We start from the raw sequence: 21,446 nt of genomic DNA, 5'->3' as shown, positions 1-21,446 counted from the left end.
TAGATCGGGTTCATGTCATTCAAAAAGGCAACAGGAAGATACTTTAATGCAGAAGAGTTTGTTATGGACCAGGCCAGACGCCCTCAAAATATTTTAAGAAAGTAGCCTAGACCCTAACTTTTTCTTATTATAAAGGCTGACGTGAAGTGGGTGCTCCAGGTGTGATACAACTGGTCAAACCACTCGGCTTTAAGCAAATCAAAATTTATTTAAACACTACAGTTGAAACGCGAACGAAAGAAAATGGAATTTAGAGTAATTTAACTATGGAAAACCTAAATGACCCAATACAGCAATTTAACTAATAAACTGTTCCAATATAGAAACATTTCATAAACACACCTCTTGGCAAAAAGGTAAATTCAAACATAGATTCTTACAGGCAGGAGAGAACAGCATCCAGAAAGGGATTATAGAGGAAGTCAGAGGAACCCTTTACTGAAGCTTGCAACCCTTCTGGTACTCAAAACCTCTTGTGATTGCTACAGCCAAAAAAAAACTAGAACTAACTTAACTGGGAGAACTGGCCACTTCCCTTCCACTATTAAACTGTTATTCCCTAGAATCTTCAGCACATTTGCCTTTACGATCTGTCTTCAAAAAAAAAGGACAAAATAACCTTTTTTAAAGTGACCGCATCATCACAAGTTTCAGGGGTCTGTGGTAATCGGGGGTTGTTGGGACTGGAGTTGAGACCACAGTTTAATCAGGTTTTGTGATTGAATGGTGGAACAGACTAGAGGGGCTGAATGGCCTACTGCTCCCAACTTGATGCAGAGGTGCCAGTGTTGGATTGGGGTGGACAAGGTCAGAAGTCGGACATCACCAGGTTATAGTCCAACAGGCTTATTTGAAGTCACAAGCTTCTAGAGCGCTGCTCTTTCAGGTGACTCTTCGAAAGCTTGTGATTTCAAATCAGCTTGTTGGACTATAACCTGGTGATGTCTGACTTCTGACCTTGTTGCTAACTTACACATTCAGATATATTAAAGGTCAACAAACCAGTCAGTAGTTTAGAGATCATTGTGGGCTTTGCTTCCTACTTTGACCATGGACATTGAAACACATTAAGAATTATGAGGGCTGGTCACATTTCTTCTCTTGCTTATAATTTTATGCCACTGTGAGGTTTTCTTCTGCACAGTAATGAGGGGTTTTGTTTCATTCCTTTTACACATATCCCAGTTCTCAGGTCTCCTGAAGTGTGATAATATTTTCACTGATATTATCAGGTTATTTCTGGATTTCTAAAGAGTAGGATACAACTGGAGTCTAGTTAGTACAGTTAAGATCAGTTAATGAAGGTTGCAGCCATTCTTCACAATTGTAGACCAAACTAGTACATTTGTCTCAAATTTATTATACAGACATGAAAAGTTTAAAACTCAGAACTAATTAACACAAAGATATTTCTGGTCTCTGTTACAAAATGGAGCGTTAAACTTATCAAATATTAACTGCATACAATTGAACACCATTTCCTTTTGATGTTAACACAATTAATACAACTGAAGGTCAAACATAATCGTCTTACAGTTCCCATCTTGAGGGTGAATTCTCCTTAATATATCCTCAATGTTTACTTCTTGATAAGGAAGCCCATTTTAGATTGTTGGCTTGGTTTCTGCAAAATCTTGATCAAACTTTCAATTAATGGAGCTTAAAGGCTCTGTAAACACAATTAAGATTTGTACCAACACCAATAACATGGATAAGGTTCTGAGCCAGTGATGTTGACCTAAATTATGATTAGTATTCCAGCATTCATACTCACTCAACTGCTCAATGGATTTTTAAAATCAGTTGTTCTGTCTCATTTCAATCACACACATCTATGGCTTAAGTGTTCTGTCTATAATTGACTTGAAGAATTCAATTGAAAAGATTAAACACTAAGTCCAAATCCACACTTTGAGAGAACTTTATTTCAGGTAACCACACTCCGTAAATCTTAGGTGTAACACAGTGGCTCAGTGGTTAACACTGTTGTCTCTCAGCACCAGGGACCCAGATTCACTTCCACCTCGGGCCTCTGTCTGTGTGGAGTTTGCACATTCTTCCCCATGTCTGCGTGTGTTTCCTCTGGGTGCTCCGGTTTCCTCCCACAGTCCAAAAATGTGCAGGTTGGGTGGATTGGCCATGCTAAATTGCCCATGGTGTGCAGGCTAGGTGGGTTGGCCATGGGAAATGCAGGATTGCAGATATCAGGTGGGTCTGGGTGTGATGCTGTTCGGAGGGTCCGTAGGACACAATGGGTTGAGTCCGAGTTATGAACACTTGTACTTACAAACACAATCTCATACTGAGGTGTAATTTTAAAAACTTGACGTATGAACATTTCCTGGACTTGCAAACAGCTCCTTTATATTGTCCTGTATTGCGTTCTGAGTTGTGAACGAGTTTGAATAGACTCCAGAACAGAATCCATTCGCAATCCAGGGACTGCCTGTATGTGTTGGATGAAGATGCCTGAAATCTCCCAACATGGAGACTATAAAACATAGTAGGGTTGCTTTTAACTGAAGATAACCCAATTTTAACAGGACAGACATTGCTGTGAAATACCAAAATTAAAGGCATAATTTAGCCCCAAAACATAATGATTTAACTTCTGCAGTGTCCCTGTTGTATTTGGTGACTCTTTTGGAGTTTGAAGAACACTTCTCTCTTTCACAGATCTCCCTGCCGAAATACAGGTTTGACATTGATCCACATTCCCATGTTAGTAACAGGACCCAGAATATGGTTGTCCAAAACTAGAGGGTATACCTTTAAGGTAAGAAGGGGAAAGATTTAAAAGGGACCTGAGGGGGCAACTTTTTCACGCAGAAGTTGAGGCTTGTATGGAATGAGTTGCCAGAGGAAGTGGTAAGAGTTGAATACAATTACAACTATTTAAAAGACATTTGGAAAGATACATGAAAAGGAAAGGCTTAGAGGGATATGGGCCAGGAGCAGGTTCAATTAAGGAAATCTGGTCAACATGGACGAGTTAGACTGAAGGGTCTGTTTCCACGCTGTATGACGTTATGATTCTATAATTACTTTCCCTACCATTCTGGAATCCATTGTTGTAGCTTCATCTACCAGTTTTAATTTAAAACTTCACTCCATTGATCTTGCTTTGGCCTCTTTATGTTCCAGCAGGAGATGCCTTTTCCAGGCATAATAATGGGTTATGCCTGGAAAGTTAGGATGGTTGCCCTCTGACACACCCCCATTTTCTCCAGCTTTGTAGTTCTGAATCTTTTATCAATTTTCCTTCCAGTTTTGTTTCTGGCCATATGGGCTCCTTCTCTGAATGGCATTTCTTGCCTTTCTTAAACCATGCCCTCCATCTTGCCTGCTCTGTCTTTCTGGACTGCTACTGTCACCTATTAATTGGATTTCTTTTACCAAGGGCATGTTCATTCCCAGATTCATTGCCTGAGTTTACACTGGATGCTCTTGCTTTCCATCATTGTACGTCATGTTCCCAATCTATGCCCTAATCTCCCGTCCCTCATCCTATATATCCATCCTGCTTTTATATTTTCAAATTGCCTGCCCTCCTATATTTGTAATAGTCACATTTCTCCATTGCCTAACCCCTTCTGGTAAATATTTGACTTTAGTACCTGGTTTTGGCAGTGTCCTTTGGGAACAATGGCCTCATTCTCCATCAGAACTGATATGTCCATTGTCAAAAACTGAACCAAAGCTGTGCACCTTGTGGATATGAGAGATACCTGATTGCTCTTTATTTTGTACAGCTCTTTCAGAATCTGCAAGCTTATAAGCCATGTCAAGCAACTTTCAAGAGTACATCTGAACAATCTAATTCCCATGCTGTACAATTACTATTTTTCCATCTTTACCAATATGGTATCTTTTACCTCGCCATTTTTAACACTCCCTTCTCTTATAATAACGTGTAATCTCCCAGATTGAAGCAGGTTTCTGGTGGGTTTACCTCCTATCAAGTGTCACCAAATTCTTTGAGACTTTGGCTTTAACAAAAATAAAGTTTGACCTGCATGCAATGCTTTTAATGCTCTGGGGGAGAAAAGGAGCTAATCATGGCATTTTCCCAAGCTGGGAGCTGATCACATTACTACCTGGAACTTAAGGTTTCCTGCCAAAAATTGACTTATAGAGACAATATCCTCCAGCCATTTTCAACAACTCCTTAACATATACACCCCACACTACAGGACAAGAATTTCCAGTTTGACCGATCAACCAAAATTTTATGTACCATTATTGCTGCATAGTTCCTTTCACATACTATGTTGCAGAAATGGCTTTCTGCTCTTTATTCATAATCATTATTTTCATATTTGCACATGTATCCCTAAATTCATCATCCAGTAAATACCACTCCCCATTACCAGTGAGAATTGTTTTACTATTCCCTATTCACTTTTCTATTACCTTTCTCTATAATTTCCTTTTTTATCTTTTACAGTGTATTATTGTTGACTGACAAAATCCTGTTGCCAAAACTACAAAATGCAGGATGAATCTTTTCCTTTTATCCAATACTTCTAAATCCATAGCCGCTCCCACATTGACATTTCTTGCTAAGGGAACACTTACAAGGGACTATAATGTTGTCGGTCCATTTTTCTGATAAGTCTTCTATTTGTCGCGTATCTGCTTGAGCTTCTCTATCCCTTGTTCTTGCAGCCATTATGAAAACGGATTTTGAAGAAGATTGATCAAATTGCCTATGTAATTTTAACACAACTGACTTTGCCTTGTAAAGCTCTACCATTTTATTTCTTTATTGAGTAGGTTATGTTCCATTAAAAGACTACAATAGTGTTCTGATTGTGTAAATTACAAAATTACAGACTTTACAGATACAATAACTTTGTTATTTTCCATATACAATTTCATAAACTACAATATGGAGAAACAGAAGTTCAAGTTGGTGTTTAGTTAGAGGCTTTGTTAATGTTCAGTTGATGCAACCAATCAGCACCCTCTTCTATTCTGCATGAAATGGTTTCCCTTTCCTCAAGTCTGTGTCTTGCATCCTAGTTCTGATGAGTGCAAGATGAAAAGATTCAGTCTCCTTTTTAGTAAAGTTTCATGTTCAACTTATTTTTCCTCAAACAAAACAATTTTTGATGGTCAAAAATGACCTGGGCTTTTTTTTTTCTTTCTTTTTGTTTTACGATAAATGTCTGGTAAACTTCCTTGCGAGTTGCTATTTCTAGTACTCGTCAATTCATTTTATCAATTCCAATATCAGAAACAATGATATTCATAGAGATGTACAGTATGGTCCAACCCGTCCATGCTGACCAGATATCCCAACCCAATCTAGTCCCATCTACCAGCACCCGGCCCATATCCCTCCAAACCCTCCAACTCTGGCAACGTCCTTGTAAATCTTCACCAGGGCAAAACTCTGTCCCATCTTATTGCACTTTTTACTGACACAAAATGAAACAGCAGTAATCAGATAAATGCTCAGAGGCAATATCAGTTATATGACACTATGTTTATTACCATCACAAATGTACAAGCCTTACTACTTGCATAGAATACTACCAGAAAAAAAGCAGAGATGATCAGGCTGTAGACTGGACAGAACTCCTGTTTTCTGGGACCCTGACCTAGAGCCCCACAGACAAGAGTTGCCCCTAAATTCTTGTTGTTTGCTCTGATTCCCTGATTCAGGGTCATCCTTCTTACGAGTGTTACTCCCTAGATTCTTGCCATCACTATGCTACCTTCCACTTTTTATACCTCCAACACCTTTCTCATACGCCTATACTTGCCTCCAATCAAATATTTTTACTTGTGGATAATCTAGTTAAGGTACTTTGTGATCTAATCATCACTCACCTGTATGGGGTATTGTGCATTTTTTCATCTAAATATCTGCCCATCTGGAATATTGTTATGTTATCTTGTGTGGTTCTAATGATCACTTTGTTTTCTTGTTTCTGTCTGCGTGGCAGTTCCTCATGCTAATCTAGACTATTTTAAGCTATGACCTTTAAACTCTTACTTGTTCTACTGCATGCTGATTAATTTGGTCAAACTGGAGCTATTTTTTTCATACTGGTGCCCTACACATTTCATCATGCTGTGGTTATCAAATCATACTTTGTGATTAGGGTTCAGAGATGAGGCAAAAAGGCAAACAAGAGATAGTTCAAGGATTTTTAAAGGATTTATTAAGCATTAGTATGTATTAAACAAACCAGACAATAGTTTGTGAGTTGTTGTAAATTGTGGTTCCCATTTTGACCATTCATAGCAGAGCACACTAGGATAGCCATGTGATCTGCTTTTGTCATTTTGCACCACTGTAAGACTGTTGTGATGGTGTCTCTCTGCGTTTACACGGGTTTTTAGCTTGTTTTTTATTCTAGTTTCTAGAGCTTGTGTCTCCTTTTAGTGTGATGTAATTTGTACATGATGTGATTAAGTTAGTTCTATGTATTGTGATGATATAGAGTATGGACTATTAACTTTGGAACTATCACTGACTAACTTAAAACCTTGAAATTTGGCTTGAGAGAATTGAGCTGGGCTGCTGTAAAATGGCCACCGGAAACATCTGATATGAAAGTAGCCAATTTTAAATTTACAAAGGAATTTCTAAATAGCATGACTGAGACCTTCATGTTGAGAAGGCTATCCAAGGAATAGCCTTGGACATTGGTAGCCATGATGTGGAGTGCCGGTGTTGGACTGGGGTGGGCAAAGTTAAAAATCACACAACACCTGGTTATAGTCCAACAGATTTATTTGGAAGCACTAGCTTTCAGAGCACTGTTCCTTCTTTATGTGAAAGCTAATACTGTTGGACTATAACCTGTGTTGTGTGATTTTTAGCCTTGGACATTATTTTCATCCCCTGGAATTTATTGCTTACAGTGAGGCCTTCAATTGTTTCTGCCTGGGGACAAGGCTGCATTACTATATGTGACGCTTCTACAAAGACTTTAATCTAAAACACATTATGCAAAGATGAGAATTGAATACCTATATCAATGAATGGCAGAAGAACTTTGACAATGGTCCATTGAAACTCCTAAAAACAGATCACCAATAGCCAGTTTTGAGACAATGAAACTGATATTACCACTAATTTTTCTGTGAAAAGCCATGATTATAAGTCTCTGATTTTTATCACAGAGCCATCCAAAAACATGAACTAACACTCAGGACTTGCACTAATATATGGAATAAGGACCTTTTCTCTCACTTCATAGGCAAAATGGGCTTCAAATTATCTCACTCAAAAAGCAGCCCTTGCTACTATGTAGCATCCTCTCAATGATGGCATTGACGTGGCAAGCTCGATTGTGTTCTCGAGTATCTGGAATAGGATGCCATGACCCTCTGGCTCAGGGTGTACTGACTAAGCCACATCTGCTGGAAGACACACAGACAGTAAAAGAATCATAGAGCAGTTACGACACAGCAAGATATATGTAATGAGAAATATTGTTTTTGCTGTGATTTTTTTTAAAGGAGTGGACTTTTAAAGTTGTACCTGGCCTTGAAGAAGAAGCATCTGATTTATAGGATCAGAAGGAATATGATTAACAACTATGTTAGGAAAACATAATTCTCTAAGGGGTAGTCAGGAGTTGGACTGGTGAGAGGAAAGATACTTGCTAGAGATTGTTGAGAATTGTGTTAACTCTGAAGTGACTCCACTGAAGCCAGTATCCTGTCATTAAGTCATCTTTTACTTGCACATTAACAGTCCTTGATTTTAGTACTACCTACCTTTTCAGAGTCAGCTATGAGAGTGGCAGTCACTCTGAAACTCCCCTTTTGTGACTGTCAGCCGGGGCTCCCTGATCAGACCAGGTTAACAGCCCCAATCAGGAACTTGCATTCTATGAGGTCCAGCTGGCTGATCATGTTACAATCGCTACAAACTCCCATATTTGGTGTTTCCTGTATCACATGGGACCTCATTTAACCGTGTCACATTAGTAACTAGCCTTCTGCAAATGTAGACAAATCTCTATATGAAAACAAGAAAAGTCATGAGAACCATCAAGGTCTTGACTTCTCTATTATCAATATAATCTATCAAAACTAACAAGGATATGTTATTAAGAAAATAGTAAACTAACCTTCAAATGGAGGTGGACAAGGGGACAGTGATCATTTGACTGAGTATTTATCCCATGACCATTTGATTGGCATGGCATTGATGGCCAGCCCACAAAATAAGGTATATTAACAGTGACAGGAGCGAATGAAGGAGCAAGAAGATCCCAGGAGGCAAGTCATACCATCTCCTTGAAGGATGACCAGAAGCTTCCCCACATCATCCCAAGGGAAGAACAATGACTATTGGTACAGAGACTACCACTAAAGAACATAGAAACCACTGGGACATGGTATTGTGCTGTCTCTACACTTCCAGTTTATAAAACAGTTCCAGGAACAGTAAAATGCTTTTATCTGTCGTGGGTTGTATATTTCCTTTCTTTACATGGTTAGCAAAGGTACTATATCAAAACTGCTGCTTCTCAATAAACTATCAGAAAATTGCAGTAAATTGCATATATTAGGTAACTGTCATCACAAATGCCCTAAAAGCATCAAGGCTAATAAATGGTCATGATGAATTAAGACCCAGTAATCTTCTCAGCAAGTGGGTGCAGGAATCGTGAAATATACAGATGGTGGAACAGAGTTTTTACAAACATGCTTGGAGAGTTCATCTTCGAAAAGAAACACAGCAATATTCAATCCAAACCTATATGGGACTTTTAGCAGGATAGACTAGTTGGATCATTGGTCTTCTGCACAAAACATTACCATGTTATTGTCTAACTGACTCTTTGGACTGCTGGAAATACTGATATTGCTGAAGTAATGTTATCATATGGCTTGTGAAGTCTGCATAGACTGAGAAATCAATACTGTAGTTGTTCACTGACCCAGATCCATTTAAAAAGTTCTTATTATTGCTGGTACGCTGGCATCCTCCATTTAAAGTTTTAGAGATCTGAAATGGATGATTAATTTTTATAATAGCGTGATGGATCTTTGGTTGTAAATATCATTTGTTACCAAAAGACTGATGATTACTGTGCTCCAAAAGTTAGAGCGCTGTATGTTCACAGGATTGAGGAGTAAATTGCTGCCAATTCAATGTAGATGCAATATGGTGTGACTCATCGCTCAATGTACATGGGATAGGCAATTGTGCTCCCAATATATCCCCAAGTCACCCAAGAAATCACTCTCAGGGCAGTTTAAATGGAGAAAGATTGCAGGAAGCTATAGAACAGAGGGATTTGAGAGTCATTGTTTGTGAATCATAAAAAGCTAGCATCTAAGTTCAGCAAGTGACAGAGAAGGCAGACAAAATCTTGGCCTTTATTTCAAAGCACAAAAGTAGGGAGCTTTTGCATAAACTACACAAGGCACTAGTCAGATGATAGCTGGAATACTGTGAATAATTTTGGATCCCTTATCTAAGAATCAATATCCTGGCATTGGATACAGTCCAGAGAAGGTTCACTTGGTTGATCCTGGGTATGGAGGGACTGTCTTATGAAGTGAGGCTGATGAGGTTAGTTCTGTACTCATTGGAGTTAATTCTGTACTCATTGGAATGTAGAGAATGAGAGGCAATCTTATTGAAACATCCAAGGTTCTTAGAGGATTTGACAGGAAAGATGCAAAAAGGCTGCTTCCCCTTATTGGAAGAGTCTAGAACCAGACAACATAATGTTAGAATAAGGAGTCACACATTCAAGACCAAGAAGAGGACAGTTTTTTTCTGATGGTTGTGAATGTGTCAAATTCAACACTGCAAAGGGTTACTGTGGCTGGATCACGAAGTATATTCAAGACTGAGATAGATTTTTAATAGTAAGGAAATCAGGGATTATGGGGAAAAGGCAGGAAAGTGGAATTGAAGATTATCAAATCAACTACAGTCATATTGGATGGCAAGGCAGACTTGATGGGCGGAATGGCTGACCTCTTCTGATGACCTATCAGAGAGAAGTTCTGCACATAAATAGAATGAGAGGAAATAGGAAGGTCTGCACTTTGAATCACAGGCAGGTACAGCCCTATGCTTGCTATATGATAGAATAGATTATATGATAGAATGAACCTGTCAGCAGCGAGTATGGGAGAGAGGAAACCTGAGAATGGAAGGGCAATGGACATTTGGAAAAGTAAAATATAGAAATGAGGCTGTTGCCAATGACTGCATTTAGTCGAGGTCAGGATGAGGGGGACTGCCTGTAGTCAAGGCCAGGATCGGAGGAGCTGCCTTTAGTCAAGGTCAGTCTCAGAGGGGCTGCCTTTAGTCAAGGCCAGAATCGGGGGGGTCTGCCTTCAGCCAAGGCCAGGATCAGGGGGACCTGCCTTTAGTCGAGGCCAGGATCAGGGACCTGCCTTTAGTTGAGGCCAGGATCAGGGGGGACTGCCTTTAGCCAGGGCCAGGATCAGGGGGGACCTGGCTTTAGTCGAGGCCAGGATCAGGGGGACTGCCTTTAGTCGAGGCCAGGATCAGGGACCTGCCTTTAGTTGAGGCCAGGATCAGGGGGGACTGCCTTTAGCCAGGGCCAGGATCAGGGGGGACCTGGCTTTAGTCGAGGCCAGGATCAGGGGGACTGCCTTTAGTCGAGGCCAGGATCGGGTGGGACTGCTTTTAGCCAAGATCATGAGTTCCACCTGCGCAAGGTGGATTGATTTGGAGGGAGTGCAGGAAGTAGCCGCAAGTTAGACGTGTGGTGAGAAAGGAGCTGAAAAGGAGAGATAACTGTGTGCTTTTAAACAAGAAATACACAGCTTATTGAGGTCCAGCAATACATTAAAGGGAATGCATTCCTTATAAACGAATGTGGATTCTCTTATTTATGTTTGCTATGATCAGGAGCTACAATACTTGGAAATATGAAGTGGACCCTAGTGTAATGAGCACTGTGTGTTAATTTTAAAATGTAAATATGCTATCTGAAATCTGGTCAAATACAATAACTGCCTGATCTAAATCGATCTAACTTTGTGCATGTGCGATGGAAATGTTTTAGCTGTGAATTCTTCAGTTTATGAAACTGGATTTGGAGTGATGGCTTCTTGCAATGTGAAGTGTGTCAGCTAATTATGGGGGAGCAAAAAAAGTTTAGTTGCTAATTTCGCCTGTGGTCTTAGATTATTTTAAATACTGCAGTATCTAGTAAATGTTAATGCCTTCATTAGGTTTAATGGGAAGTTGATGACCTTTTAAGAACATTGATGATTTCTTCCAATTAAATTTCTATGTGAGTTCCAGTCGCCCACAGGTCAACACAAATGCAAAAGCTATTATGACTTTGTGATGACCACCTAATAAATAAGTTAGCAAGAGGAAGTAGTCCCCTGAAAACCCAAAACTGCTCCTGAGAAAGCATCAAGAAGAACCTTGGCTGGTGTAGAACTTGTGCTTTTGTTTTGTGAGGGGAGCCTGGGAGGAAGGAGGAAAAAGGGAAGGAGTCTTTTGAATCCTGGTATGATTATAATAAATGTGGTATTGAACTAATTTGATTCTGAACAGTCACAGTTCTCACGTTGTATAATGAATAGATCATTTGTCTGCAGTACTCCTGAAACTTTATGTAACAACAGAAGTGTGAACTGGCTGCATTTCATGAGCATGTACTATTTTATTCTCTGATTTATTATCACCTATTTATTCAAAACAAAATGTTCTCTAACAATTTATAACCAAACATACTTCCAGAATGTTACGGGCTGGACATGAAAAGCTACTTATATAATTGTTTACTCCTGATGCACCTGAATGAAACTGAGCATATGTTGCAATCACACAAGTGACCACGGTGATCCATCCTCATGTGCATAGCTGCGCCTTTGATGTTATGCTAGCATAACCTTACATTTTATATGAGTTATAAGGTCTTAGAGTACAACAGGATCTTGATCAACCAGGCCAGTGGGCCAAGGAGTGGCAGGCGGAGTTTAATTTAGATAAATACAAGGTATTGCATTTTGGTATGACAAAGTATGGCAGGACTTAAGGAACATAGAACATAGAAAAATACAGCGCAGTACAGGCCCTTCGGCCCTCGATGTTGCACCGACCGAAGCCTACCTAACCTACACTCGCCCAATAACCTCCATATGCTTATCCAATGCCCGCTTGAATGACCATAAAGAGGGAGAGTCCACCACTGATACTGACAGGGCATTCCATGAACTCACAACCCGCTGAGTAAAGAATCTACCCCTAACATCTGTCCTATACCAACCTCCCCTTAATTTAAAGCTGTGTCCCCTAGTAACAGCTGACTCCATACACGGAAAAAGGTTCTCACTGTCAATCCTATCTAAACCCCTAATCATCTTGTACACCTCTATCAAATCTCCCCTAAACCTTCTTTTCTCCAATGAGAACAGCCTCAAGTGCCTCAGCCTTTCCTCATACGATCTTACAAAGTTAATGATAGAGCTCTGGGGAGTGTTGTCAAACAAAGACACCTTGGAGTGCAGGTACATAGTTCCTTAAAAGTGGCATCACAGGGAGATGAAGAAGGCATTTGGCATGCTTGCCTTCATTAGTCATTGAGTATAGGAGCTGGGATGTCATATTACGGCTGTACAAGAAATTCGTAAGGCCACATTTGGAGTACCACATACAATTCTGGTCACTTTGCTATAAGAAGGACATTATTAAACTGGAAAGGGTGCAAAAAAATTTATAAGATGTTACAGAGATAGGAGGGTTTGAATTATAAGGACAGACTGGAATCTTTTCCCTGGAGCGTAGGAGGCTGAGGAATGACCTTACAGAAGTTTATAAAATCATGAGGGGCATAGACAAGGTGAATAGCCAAGGTCCTTTCCCCAGGGTAGGAGAGTCCAAAACCAGAGGGCATGGGTTTAACGTGAGAGGGGAAAGATTTAAAAGGGACCTAAAGGGCAACTTTTTCAAACAGAGTGGGGTATATATGGAATGAGTTGCCAAAAGAAGTGGTAGAGGTGAGTACGATTACCACACTTGGACAGGTTCATGGATAGGAAAAGTAGGCAGGGATATGGGTCAGATGGGACTAGTTTAGTTCAGGAAGCGGAGTCAGCATAAATGAGTTGGGCTGAAGGATCTGTTTCCATGCTACCAGAAGAAACATTGAAAATTTCCCCTCTTTTAACAAAAAGAAGCCTGACTAATTGTCAGACATCATACTGCACCTGCACAGAGACCTGTCTATTTAATAGCCAACAAAAGTGCTGATTTACAAACAAAATTACAGACTGTCCATAACTGCCATTGTGTTTTCCTTCATTCTTACAACTAGTTTAAAGTTTATTTTTATTTAAAAACAATTACAGTCTCGTGAATTGTTTCCTGCTTAAAATAAATTTTGGCGCAACAAATATCTTTTTTGTGACATTGTGTGATGCGCACCTTTCTCCTTTCACAATTGCAAACTACACACTTCAACTAGCAATGGCATTGCCCATAAACTCAACCTTACTGAAAAGTGGCATGAGAATTTCTCTACTACTGACTTGTGGGGTTTATTTTGTTATGGAAGTAATCCTGGTGACTGTTTAGAATCATTGGATAATTATAGCACAGAATAAAGTTGTTCAACCCGTGTCGACTCTCACCACCAGCACTTTAGCTAGTCATACCACTGCACCCTTTTTCCCCTAAGCTAAGATGTATAGTAAGTTGCTCGGCACATTACCCAACAAAAAAAAGCTTAATTTGCAATGAGAAAAAACATGCTGTTCCACTGTTTTTATGTGGTTGACACTGTCTGTTCATATGTAACAGCCTTGTGATGTCAATGAATAACTAGACTTAAAGTTCATACAGCTAGATTATGGGAAAAGTGGAGAGAGTCCATTTATTTTAAATTGTAAGTTATTTTTAAAAAAATAAAACTTTGCTCCCCTGAATTGTACTTGTACTTATATTTTGCCTATCCCAAGAGTTTTTCTAAGGCATCCCATTGCAGCTACAAAATAATACGCTGGTGACCAACTTTGTACTGTTTTCAACTGTAAACTGAAAACTCTTCTTAAAAATAAATCATTTGCATTTATGTTGTACCTTTACATCCTTGAAATAACACAGTGCTTCAAAGTTAATGCTACCTGCTACCTTAGTGTAGCAGGTAGCCAAACTGTTTCTAAATTGGACACCATGGTGGAGAAGTTGCAGATTTGCACTGAATTCCGAGCTGCTACGAACACGTGTTAAGGACCTGTTTGTCCTACAATGCTGACTGCTCCCAGGCAAATGACATCGCCTACAGTCTGCAGCAAGCAAATTGCCCTGTGATGCCAGCCTGTTCAAATGATTGAGCAGGGTGCCTGTCCCTTCACATATTTCTTGCAGCAACATTGCAATGATAAGTCCCAATGTATTGGAGTTGTAACTTTAAAGAGCTGAAGAGTCCTGAAACTGGATAGGAGGTGTGACATGATTATAGGAGGTGCTAGCAAATGTCCATTCCCAAGATCTGTGGGCATGGGGTGCATGCAGTCACTGCCCGTGAGTTCTGCTACCGTGTTCAAGACTGAGGTCCTTGGGAGCATGTGGCAAACTGGTATTGCCATACCCACTCAAACTTCCATGTCGAGATTTCCTCACATCTAGATTGTTCACAGCACATGGTAGAATAGGAGGTTCCATGTTAATGAAGGAAGAATGCTGGACAGGACATTGGTGAGGTCACTTTTGAAATACTGCATTCAATTCTGGTCTCTGTTCCAGATGTTGTGAAACTTGAAAGGGTTCAGAGAAGATTTGCAAGGATGTTGCTGAAGTTGAAGGGTTTGAGCTACAGGGAAAGACTGAATAGGCTGGGGCTATTTTCCCTGGAGCATTGGAGGCTGAGGGGTGACCTTATAGAGGTTCCTAAAATCATGAGGGGCATGGATAGGAAGAATATCCAAGGTCTTTTCCCCAGGGTGAGGGAGTCCAAAATTAGAGGGCATATGTTTAAAGTGAGAGGGGAATGGTTTAAATGGGACTTAAGGGACAACGTTTTCACAAAGAGGGTGGTGTCTGTGTGGACTAAGCTGCCAGAGGAAGTGGTGAGGGCTAGTGCAATTACGACATTTAATTGGATGGGAACATGAAGAGGGTGGGTTTAGAGGGACAAGGCCCAAATGCAGGCAAAAGGGACTAGATTAATTTAGGATATCTGGTTGGAATGGATGAGTTGGACCAAATGGTCTGTTTCTCATTCTATTTTCAGTTAATCAGGCTGATAGCAAGCATTAATGCTCCTTTAATATGTATCTCGCTGCTGCTTCGCACAAATCTTGACTCGACATCTAGATTGCTGTTGGGAGGAACTAGCTGCATTTTCCAATGTCGAATCGGCTTTGCTCAAATTAACACATAATTTTCCCAGATTTCTTGCCATTGCCCACATCACTCAGGCCCCTTTAAGATTCTACCCTGTATCTCAGAGTGTCCTGGTTAGGATTCAAGAACAACCTTGAGTCTGAGGGTTAACAGCAAGGAGAAATTAAACAAACTGGTATTGCATTTCTTGGAATTTTGAATATTCAAAGGATTATTATAATCAAAGTTTTCAAGATATTAATGGGCACAGTTTGTTTTGCTGCATCTAGCCTTCCTGTGCCCATTGGGGAGTCTAAGACTAGGTCCATTGTCTGAAAATTGGAACCAGACCTATCAGTGGATTTGGAACCCACTTCGCAAATAGCACTTGATGCTAGATCATCTGTTAATTCAAGACTAGCTTGATAGCTTTTTATTAACCAGAAATACCAAGAGATAACTGGGCAATATGGAGTGCTGTTAAAGTTCAGCTATTGAATAGCAGGATAATCTCAAGGGGCTAAATGGCCTCACCTTATTCACCTGTTCCCAATATCTTTTGCACAGCTAAATAAAAAGCTTTCACTATTTGCAAAGGCCATTCATTAAATTTCTGCAATCTCTGATTCTTTGTCCTGAACATTTGTGCTTCTATCAGTATCATCTGCATCTGCTGGGAAATATTTTACTACAGCCAAACACTAGATATCTTTTCTAATTGAAGAAACTTTTCCCTTGCTACTTCACTGATATCAGGCTACTACTGATAAGCTAATGTAAGAGATGGTTAGCTTAAGGATTTAGAAACAGGTTCTGGTAATGAGGAGATATATTTTAAACCTAGTAGGAAGAATAAAAGAATCAGTAATGGTAGTGAGGGATATACTTTCATGCTGGCAGGTAGAAAACAATGCAGAAATCTGAATAATGTTTGTAAATGACTGCTTTGAGTGAGAACTTGTCAAGGATGGTGTTGATGGCTGTGCTGGACATTATGTGGAATTGGCAATGGGCTGTTGATTTCTGGACAAATTGGACTTTATATCAGATGGAAGTGGATAGATACTTACAGAGAACATTGAAGATATCAAAGTTAATGACTTGGGCAGTTGGTATTCCTGAAAGAGAAGTAGGTAGTCTTGGTGGTTAAAACAGATGTTTTCCACTCTAATACAATTGGTCTTCTCTGGTTATTGTCTAGTAGAAAATGGATCACCAGCCTGGGCAGATGAGTCACGTTACAGCCACATCAATTTGCATTTGAATAATATCTCGTTATGTAGTAAAATATTAGGTGCTTTACAGAAGCATAAATAGACCAAAATTGACATTAATAGAACATAACCAGACTCTACTCACATCTTACCCAAAGCATTAGTATTCAAATCCTACTAGTTTTATCCAAGTGCAGTGAGCGACTTCTCATGCAAAAACAGATAATGGACTCACGCCAGAGAGCATTATCCTTTTCTAGAAAGTGTCTGAAAATAAACCATTACAAAAAGAATTGTCTAATGAGTTTCTGAAAGTTATCTTTGTGGAAAATTAAAAGGTCTGGCATCTTTATTTTTAAAATGTTTTCTTTCAATGGATGTTGCCATCATCACTAAGGTTGTTTGTTGTCTGTTCCTAATTGTCCTTCAACCGAGTGAATTTCAGAATCCATTCAAGAGTCAATTACTGGGCCTGAAGTCACATATAGGCCTCACATAGAAAAGGGGGCAATTTTCCTTCCCGAAAAGACATGAATGAGACAGATGGATTTTAACACCAATTGTTGATAGTCTCAGTAATGATGACCCTGAAACTAGTTTTCAAATCTAGAATTATTAATTGACTTTAAATTTCATCAGCTGTTATGTGGGATTTGAACATGTGCACCCAGAGAAATAGCCTGGGTCTCTGGCAGTGACATGAACATTATGACACAATCTTCCCCGAATTTATTTGTTCATACACATTACTTCAAATACCAAATAAAGATAGAAGGTAACATTGTTGTTGTAAGATGAAAAAGATATGCATAAGTTGAGATCTATTGCATATGTGTTATAATAGCTATTGAATTGTATAAAGTAACGTGATTCTCCCTTGTTAGCAATAATGCTGACGGAAAGGACAGCATGATGACTGCAATACTGCTTGTGTCAAACTTTCACTTTGGTTTCTGCTTTTCTGTCTTTAGCCGTGACAGTTGAGAATGCCGCAACCTAGAGTGAGGTTAATAGTGACTGGTGATGATTTTGGATATTGCTTGAGGAGGAATCAAGGTATTATGGAATGCTTTAACGCAAAAGCAATTTCCAACGTTTCCTTATTGGTAAATGGCACTGCGGCTAAAGAGGCAGCGACATCGACTACAAGGTGGGTTCATTCTTTCCTTACTTCATTTCTGACACATTTTAATAATTAATATTACTTTGCAGGAGCCCTCAACTTAGGAGTGCTTGTACTTACGAATGAGCTCCTGTAGTACTATTAATTTTAAATATCCAACATATGAATGTGCACGTGGATTTAGATAATGGATATTTTATATTGGACTGTATTGTGTTCCAACTTGCAGACAAATCAACTTACGAACATACTGAGGAATGGAACCTGTTTGTAACTCTGGGAAAGCCGGTATAATTTGTGTCTCATTGCTAATTAGTTCAGTCACTTCAGACTGCCAGAGTAAGTATTTTTTAAATCTGGTAGGATGAAAGTTGGTGCAAGTTATAATAAGAGAAGAAGAGAAAGGCTTGCCTTTATGTGGCACATTTCATGGCTTCTGACTGTCCCAAAGTGCTTTACAGTCAAATGATGCTTGTTGAAATGGTTGGTTATTATGTAGGTTAACCAAACAGCCAATTTGCTCACAGCCATGGTCTACTACCAACAATGACGTTTGTGTTAGTGATATTAGAAGTTAAAATGTTGGGAGAATGCCCCTGCTATTCTTTACAATATCATAAGGTCTATTACAGCTCCAAGAGAACAATAGGTTTAATTCCTCATCTAAAAGACAGCAACTCTGACAGTGCACACTCCCTCACTACTGCAGTGAACCGGCAGCATGGAGTATGTGCTTCAATCTCTAGAAATGAACTTGTGCTTATAGTGAACCAGAAGGTTATAGGTTTGAGTACTACCACTGAACTAATGACAGTGAATCCAAACTTACTGGTAAACCGAGTACCTTCAGTTGGTGCAAGGAATTTCAGATGTGTATATATCCTGTCGCTGTTGTAAAGTCACCTACGTTAAATTTTGCTAAATTAATTGAGACTACCTGAAGGCAGAAGTCCTGCTTTTGGACCAGTTATGAAGTTCATAATGTTCTGAGGTTGTCCTTTGGAAGATGATTTGGATTATCCAGAAAAAAATGTAATTTTTAATGTGTTGTTTAATTGTTTCTTGAATTATCATACAGCTATATGCTCTTACTTGCACACTAATCAGCATTCAGTTGCTGGAAGGTGGACTACATACATATTTGCAGACATACTCAAGGCTCTGGTTTCTTGGGTTAGAGAGCAAAGTAAAGCTGACACATAATTTGGGTTTTATTAAGTTCAAAGTTTCATCTTCCTCATTAGCTACCCCTCATACCAGGAAGTGCACAACAGGACAGAAGACAGATGGTGAGCTGCCCAAAAATCAGCTCCTTATACTTCCAGTGGAGAGGGTCCTGATTCTGAATTCTCTGAGCTGCTGACTGAGTGAGTCCAAGCCCTTGCGTTGGTATCAAGCTTCCCCTTGATTTACAGTGCAGGCACCCCCAAAACAAAGACTGTCTCCTTTTGTGGTGACTGAGAACTGCTAACAACTGTGACTAGCTTCTTGGTTTTGTGTCTACTGACTGTGAGCCTGGTATTTCTAGCTGAGTCACAAAGCACAAAGAGCTAAGGCAATGCAAGGCTGCGAGCAGCAAGCATCCAGGTAGAGACAAAATGAATGAGTGCCAAGTGAACAGCCCAGAGATGAAAGCATACTTAGAGGCTTAGACATGTTAAATGTCAATGCCTGTGGACATGGGGTTATGTGTGGCTAGTATCCATGGATAAATTGGAGCCTAGCACTCAACATGGATTTCCACTGAAGCAAGTGGAGAGATGAACTCAACAAGAATCCACTCTGACCTCCTCAAGTGGAGGATTTTTGGCATCCAGTTTGCTTACAGCAGGTGGTAAGGTAGGAAACTGCATATTAATGAGGTGAGATATGCCATTCATTAGGGTCATTATCAACAATCACTCTTAATAGGCAACTTGCTGTTACCGAGTAAGAATCTTGCCTCGACTACCAGGACCTATTCAAAAGAAGCAGGAAGTTGTTCTGATACAGAGAGAGGCCTTTTTAGACTTTTCATGTGATTCTCCCACACTTCTCACCACAGCCCTCATCATTCAGGCCCCTATATGATTCCAACCTTGATGTGCAGCAAATGTAACCAAGACAAGTAAATTAACACAGGTTAGCAATGAATAAAGCCAGTACTATATTACACAGTAATAATACAAAACTCTGGTGATTCAGTAACTGGGCTAGTAATCTAGAGACTCAGGCTAATGCTCTGGGGACAACTTTGAAATTTAAATTCAGTTAAAAGTTCTGAAATTGAAAACTAGCCTCGGTAATGCAGGAACACCTGTCTGGTTTATTAATACCCTTTAGAGAAGGAATTGTCCATCCTGAGTGTGTAGACCTGACCAAGTCTAGCCTATGTGTGATTCCAGACCCACAGCAATATTTGGCTTTGAATTGTCCTTTGCAAAGGACCATTTGGTTCAAGAGCAATCATGGATGGACAACAAATGCTGGCCTTGCAACATCCACATCCATAAAAGAATAAAGTTTGATCATACACAACAGAAATGACTGGAAACACTCAGCATGTCTGGTATGAACCAATAGTTTTTCTGGTTTTATTTTTGCATCTTGTTATTCACCTTTAATTATTAATGCTTTAAATTAACACTCATAATTGGCAAATTAAACTTTGGAACTGAAATAGTGATTTCATGCCTCATCACCTGCCTTATCACCATTTGATCTCAGGATTTGTGTTTGGCTGAGTTTTTGGTAATCCTTTACATTGCAATGTCACTTAGTCACAGGAGTGATTATATACTTTAGAGTTTGACACAAACTGATCATGGGATAACTGTGGATGAAGAAAGCAAAATTTACTAATCTTAGTTCATCCATCTAGGAGATTCAAAAACCAAAATGATATTGAACGAACAGAAACAAAACTGTGGAATGGAAGGAAGTGAAATTGCGAATTGAATTTGCTCTGGCCAGACTGTGTCCAGTTACGTTGTTAGAGAATGCAGAGACAGTGCAGAGAAGAGCTGCAAGTCCGAATGGTCCAAAACTTGGGCTTCTCACTCTAGAAAGGAAGATGTCTGAAAGGTGATCTTACAGATGTTTCAGGGAGTAGAGAAAGTAAACCCAGAACATTAATTTAACTGTGGGGCTAATTTAACATGTTCGTAAAAGGTATATTTTGGACTGATGCCAGAAAAAATTACATCCATTTTCTTTATTGTGTTAGTCTATTATTATTCTGTCTGATTATCTTGTCATTTCTGAGCTACTTCTGATGACACTGTCCTTCCCAGTTTGGTATCATCTGCAAATGTGATCACTTTGTATTTACTATCTGAATCAGAGAGTAGTCCTGACCACAGGGAGACCTGGACCACTCCATTGAATTTCTTTCTACTCAGAAATAAAATTCCAATAAATACATCAACCAATTTCTTATCCATATCTAAGGGTTTCGCCTGAAGTGGTATAGATAATCCAATAGAGTAATGGAAATGAAAATGTAAATCATGAAACTATTTAATGAATAAATGGGCGAGAGTTTTCTTTACATCTTTCTAAGTAGGTAAATTGAGATGAGTTAATTGGCTTTGTCATCTGGTTGCCTAGTGATCAGAATTTGATTGTTTTGGGTTTAGGAACGGGGAGCTAATTAGATACAATTTTGTTCGAAGTGAATTTGATCAGCAATTAAATGACATTGCATTCTCAGGATTATCAACCTTTACTTGAGTGTAAATCCTAGAAGAGGTCAAGAGTGGTGAAGGGCCTTTGAACTTCAACAATTAGCTTTGTTAATAATGAATATGAATTTGAAGCTTTAACTGCA

General features: G+C 39.4%; 1 protein-coding gene across 2 annotated transcripts in view; it reads left to right on the top strand.

The window, feature by feature from the left end:
- ydjc (YdjC chitooligosaccharide deacetylase homolog) overlaps positions 1-21,446 on the top strand; it is a 73,156-nt gene that overhangs the window by 15,470 nt on the left and 36,240 nt on the right. For both annotated transcript variants that reach the window (XM_072587818.1, XM_072587817.1), the window contains exon 2: positions 17,487-17,665. In XM_072587818.1, the coding sequence (XP_072443919.1) occupies positions 17,502-17,665 (164 nt within the window). In that variant the 5' untranslated portion in view covers positions 17,487-17,501. The remainder of the gene's footprint in view (positions 1-17,486; positions 17,666-21,446) is intronic.

The sequence above is a fragment of the Chiloscyllium punctatum genome, chromosome 17, assembly GCF_047496795.1.
Source record: "Chiloscyllium punctatum isolate Juve2018m chromosome 17, sChiPun1.3, whole genome shotgun sequence".
Classification (NCBI taxonomy): Eukaryota; Metazoa; Chordata; class Chondrichthyes; order Orectolobiformes; family Hemiscylliidae; genus Chiloscyllium; species Chiloscyllium punctatum.
The sequence above is the reverse complement of the archived record's forward strand: the minus strand, read 5'-3'. Positions and strand labels throughout refer to the sequence as shown.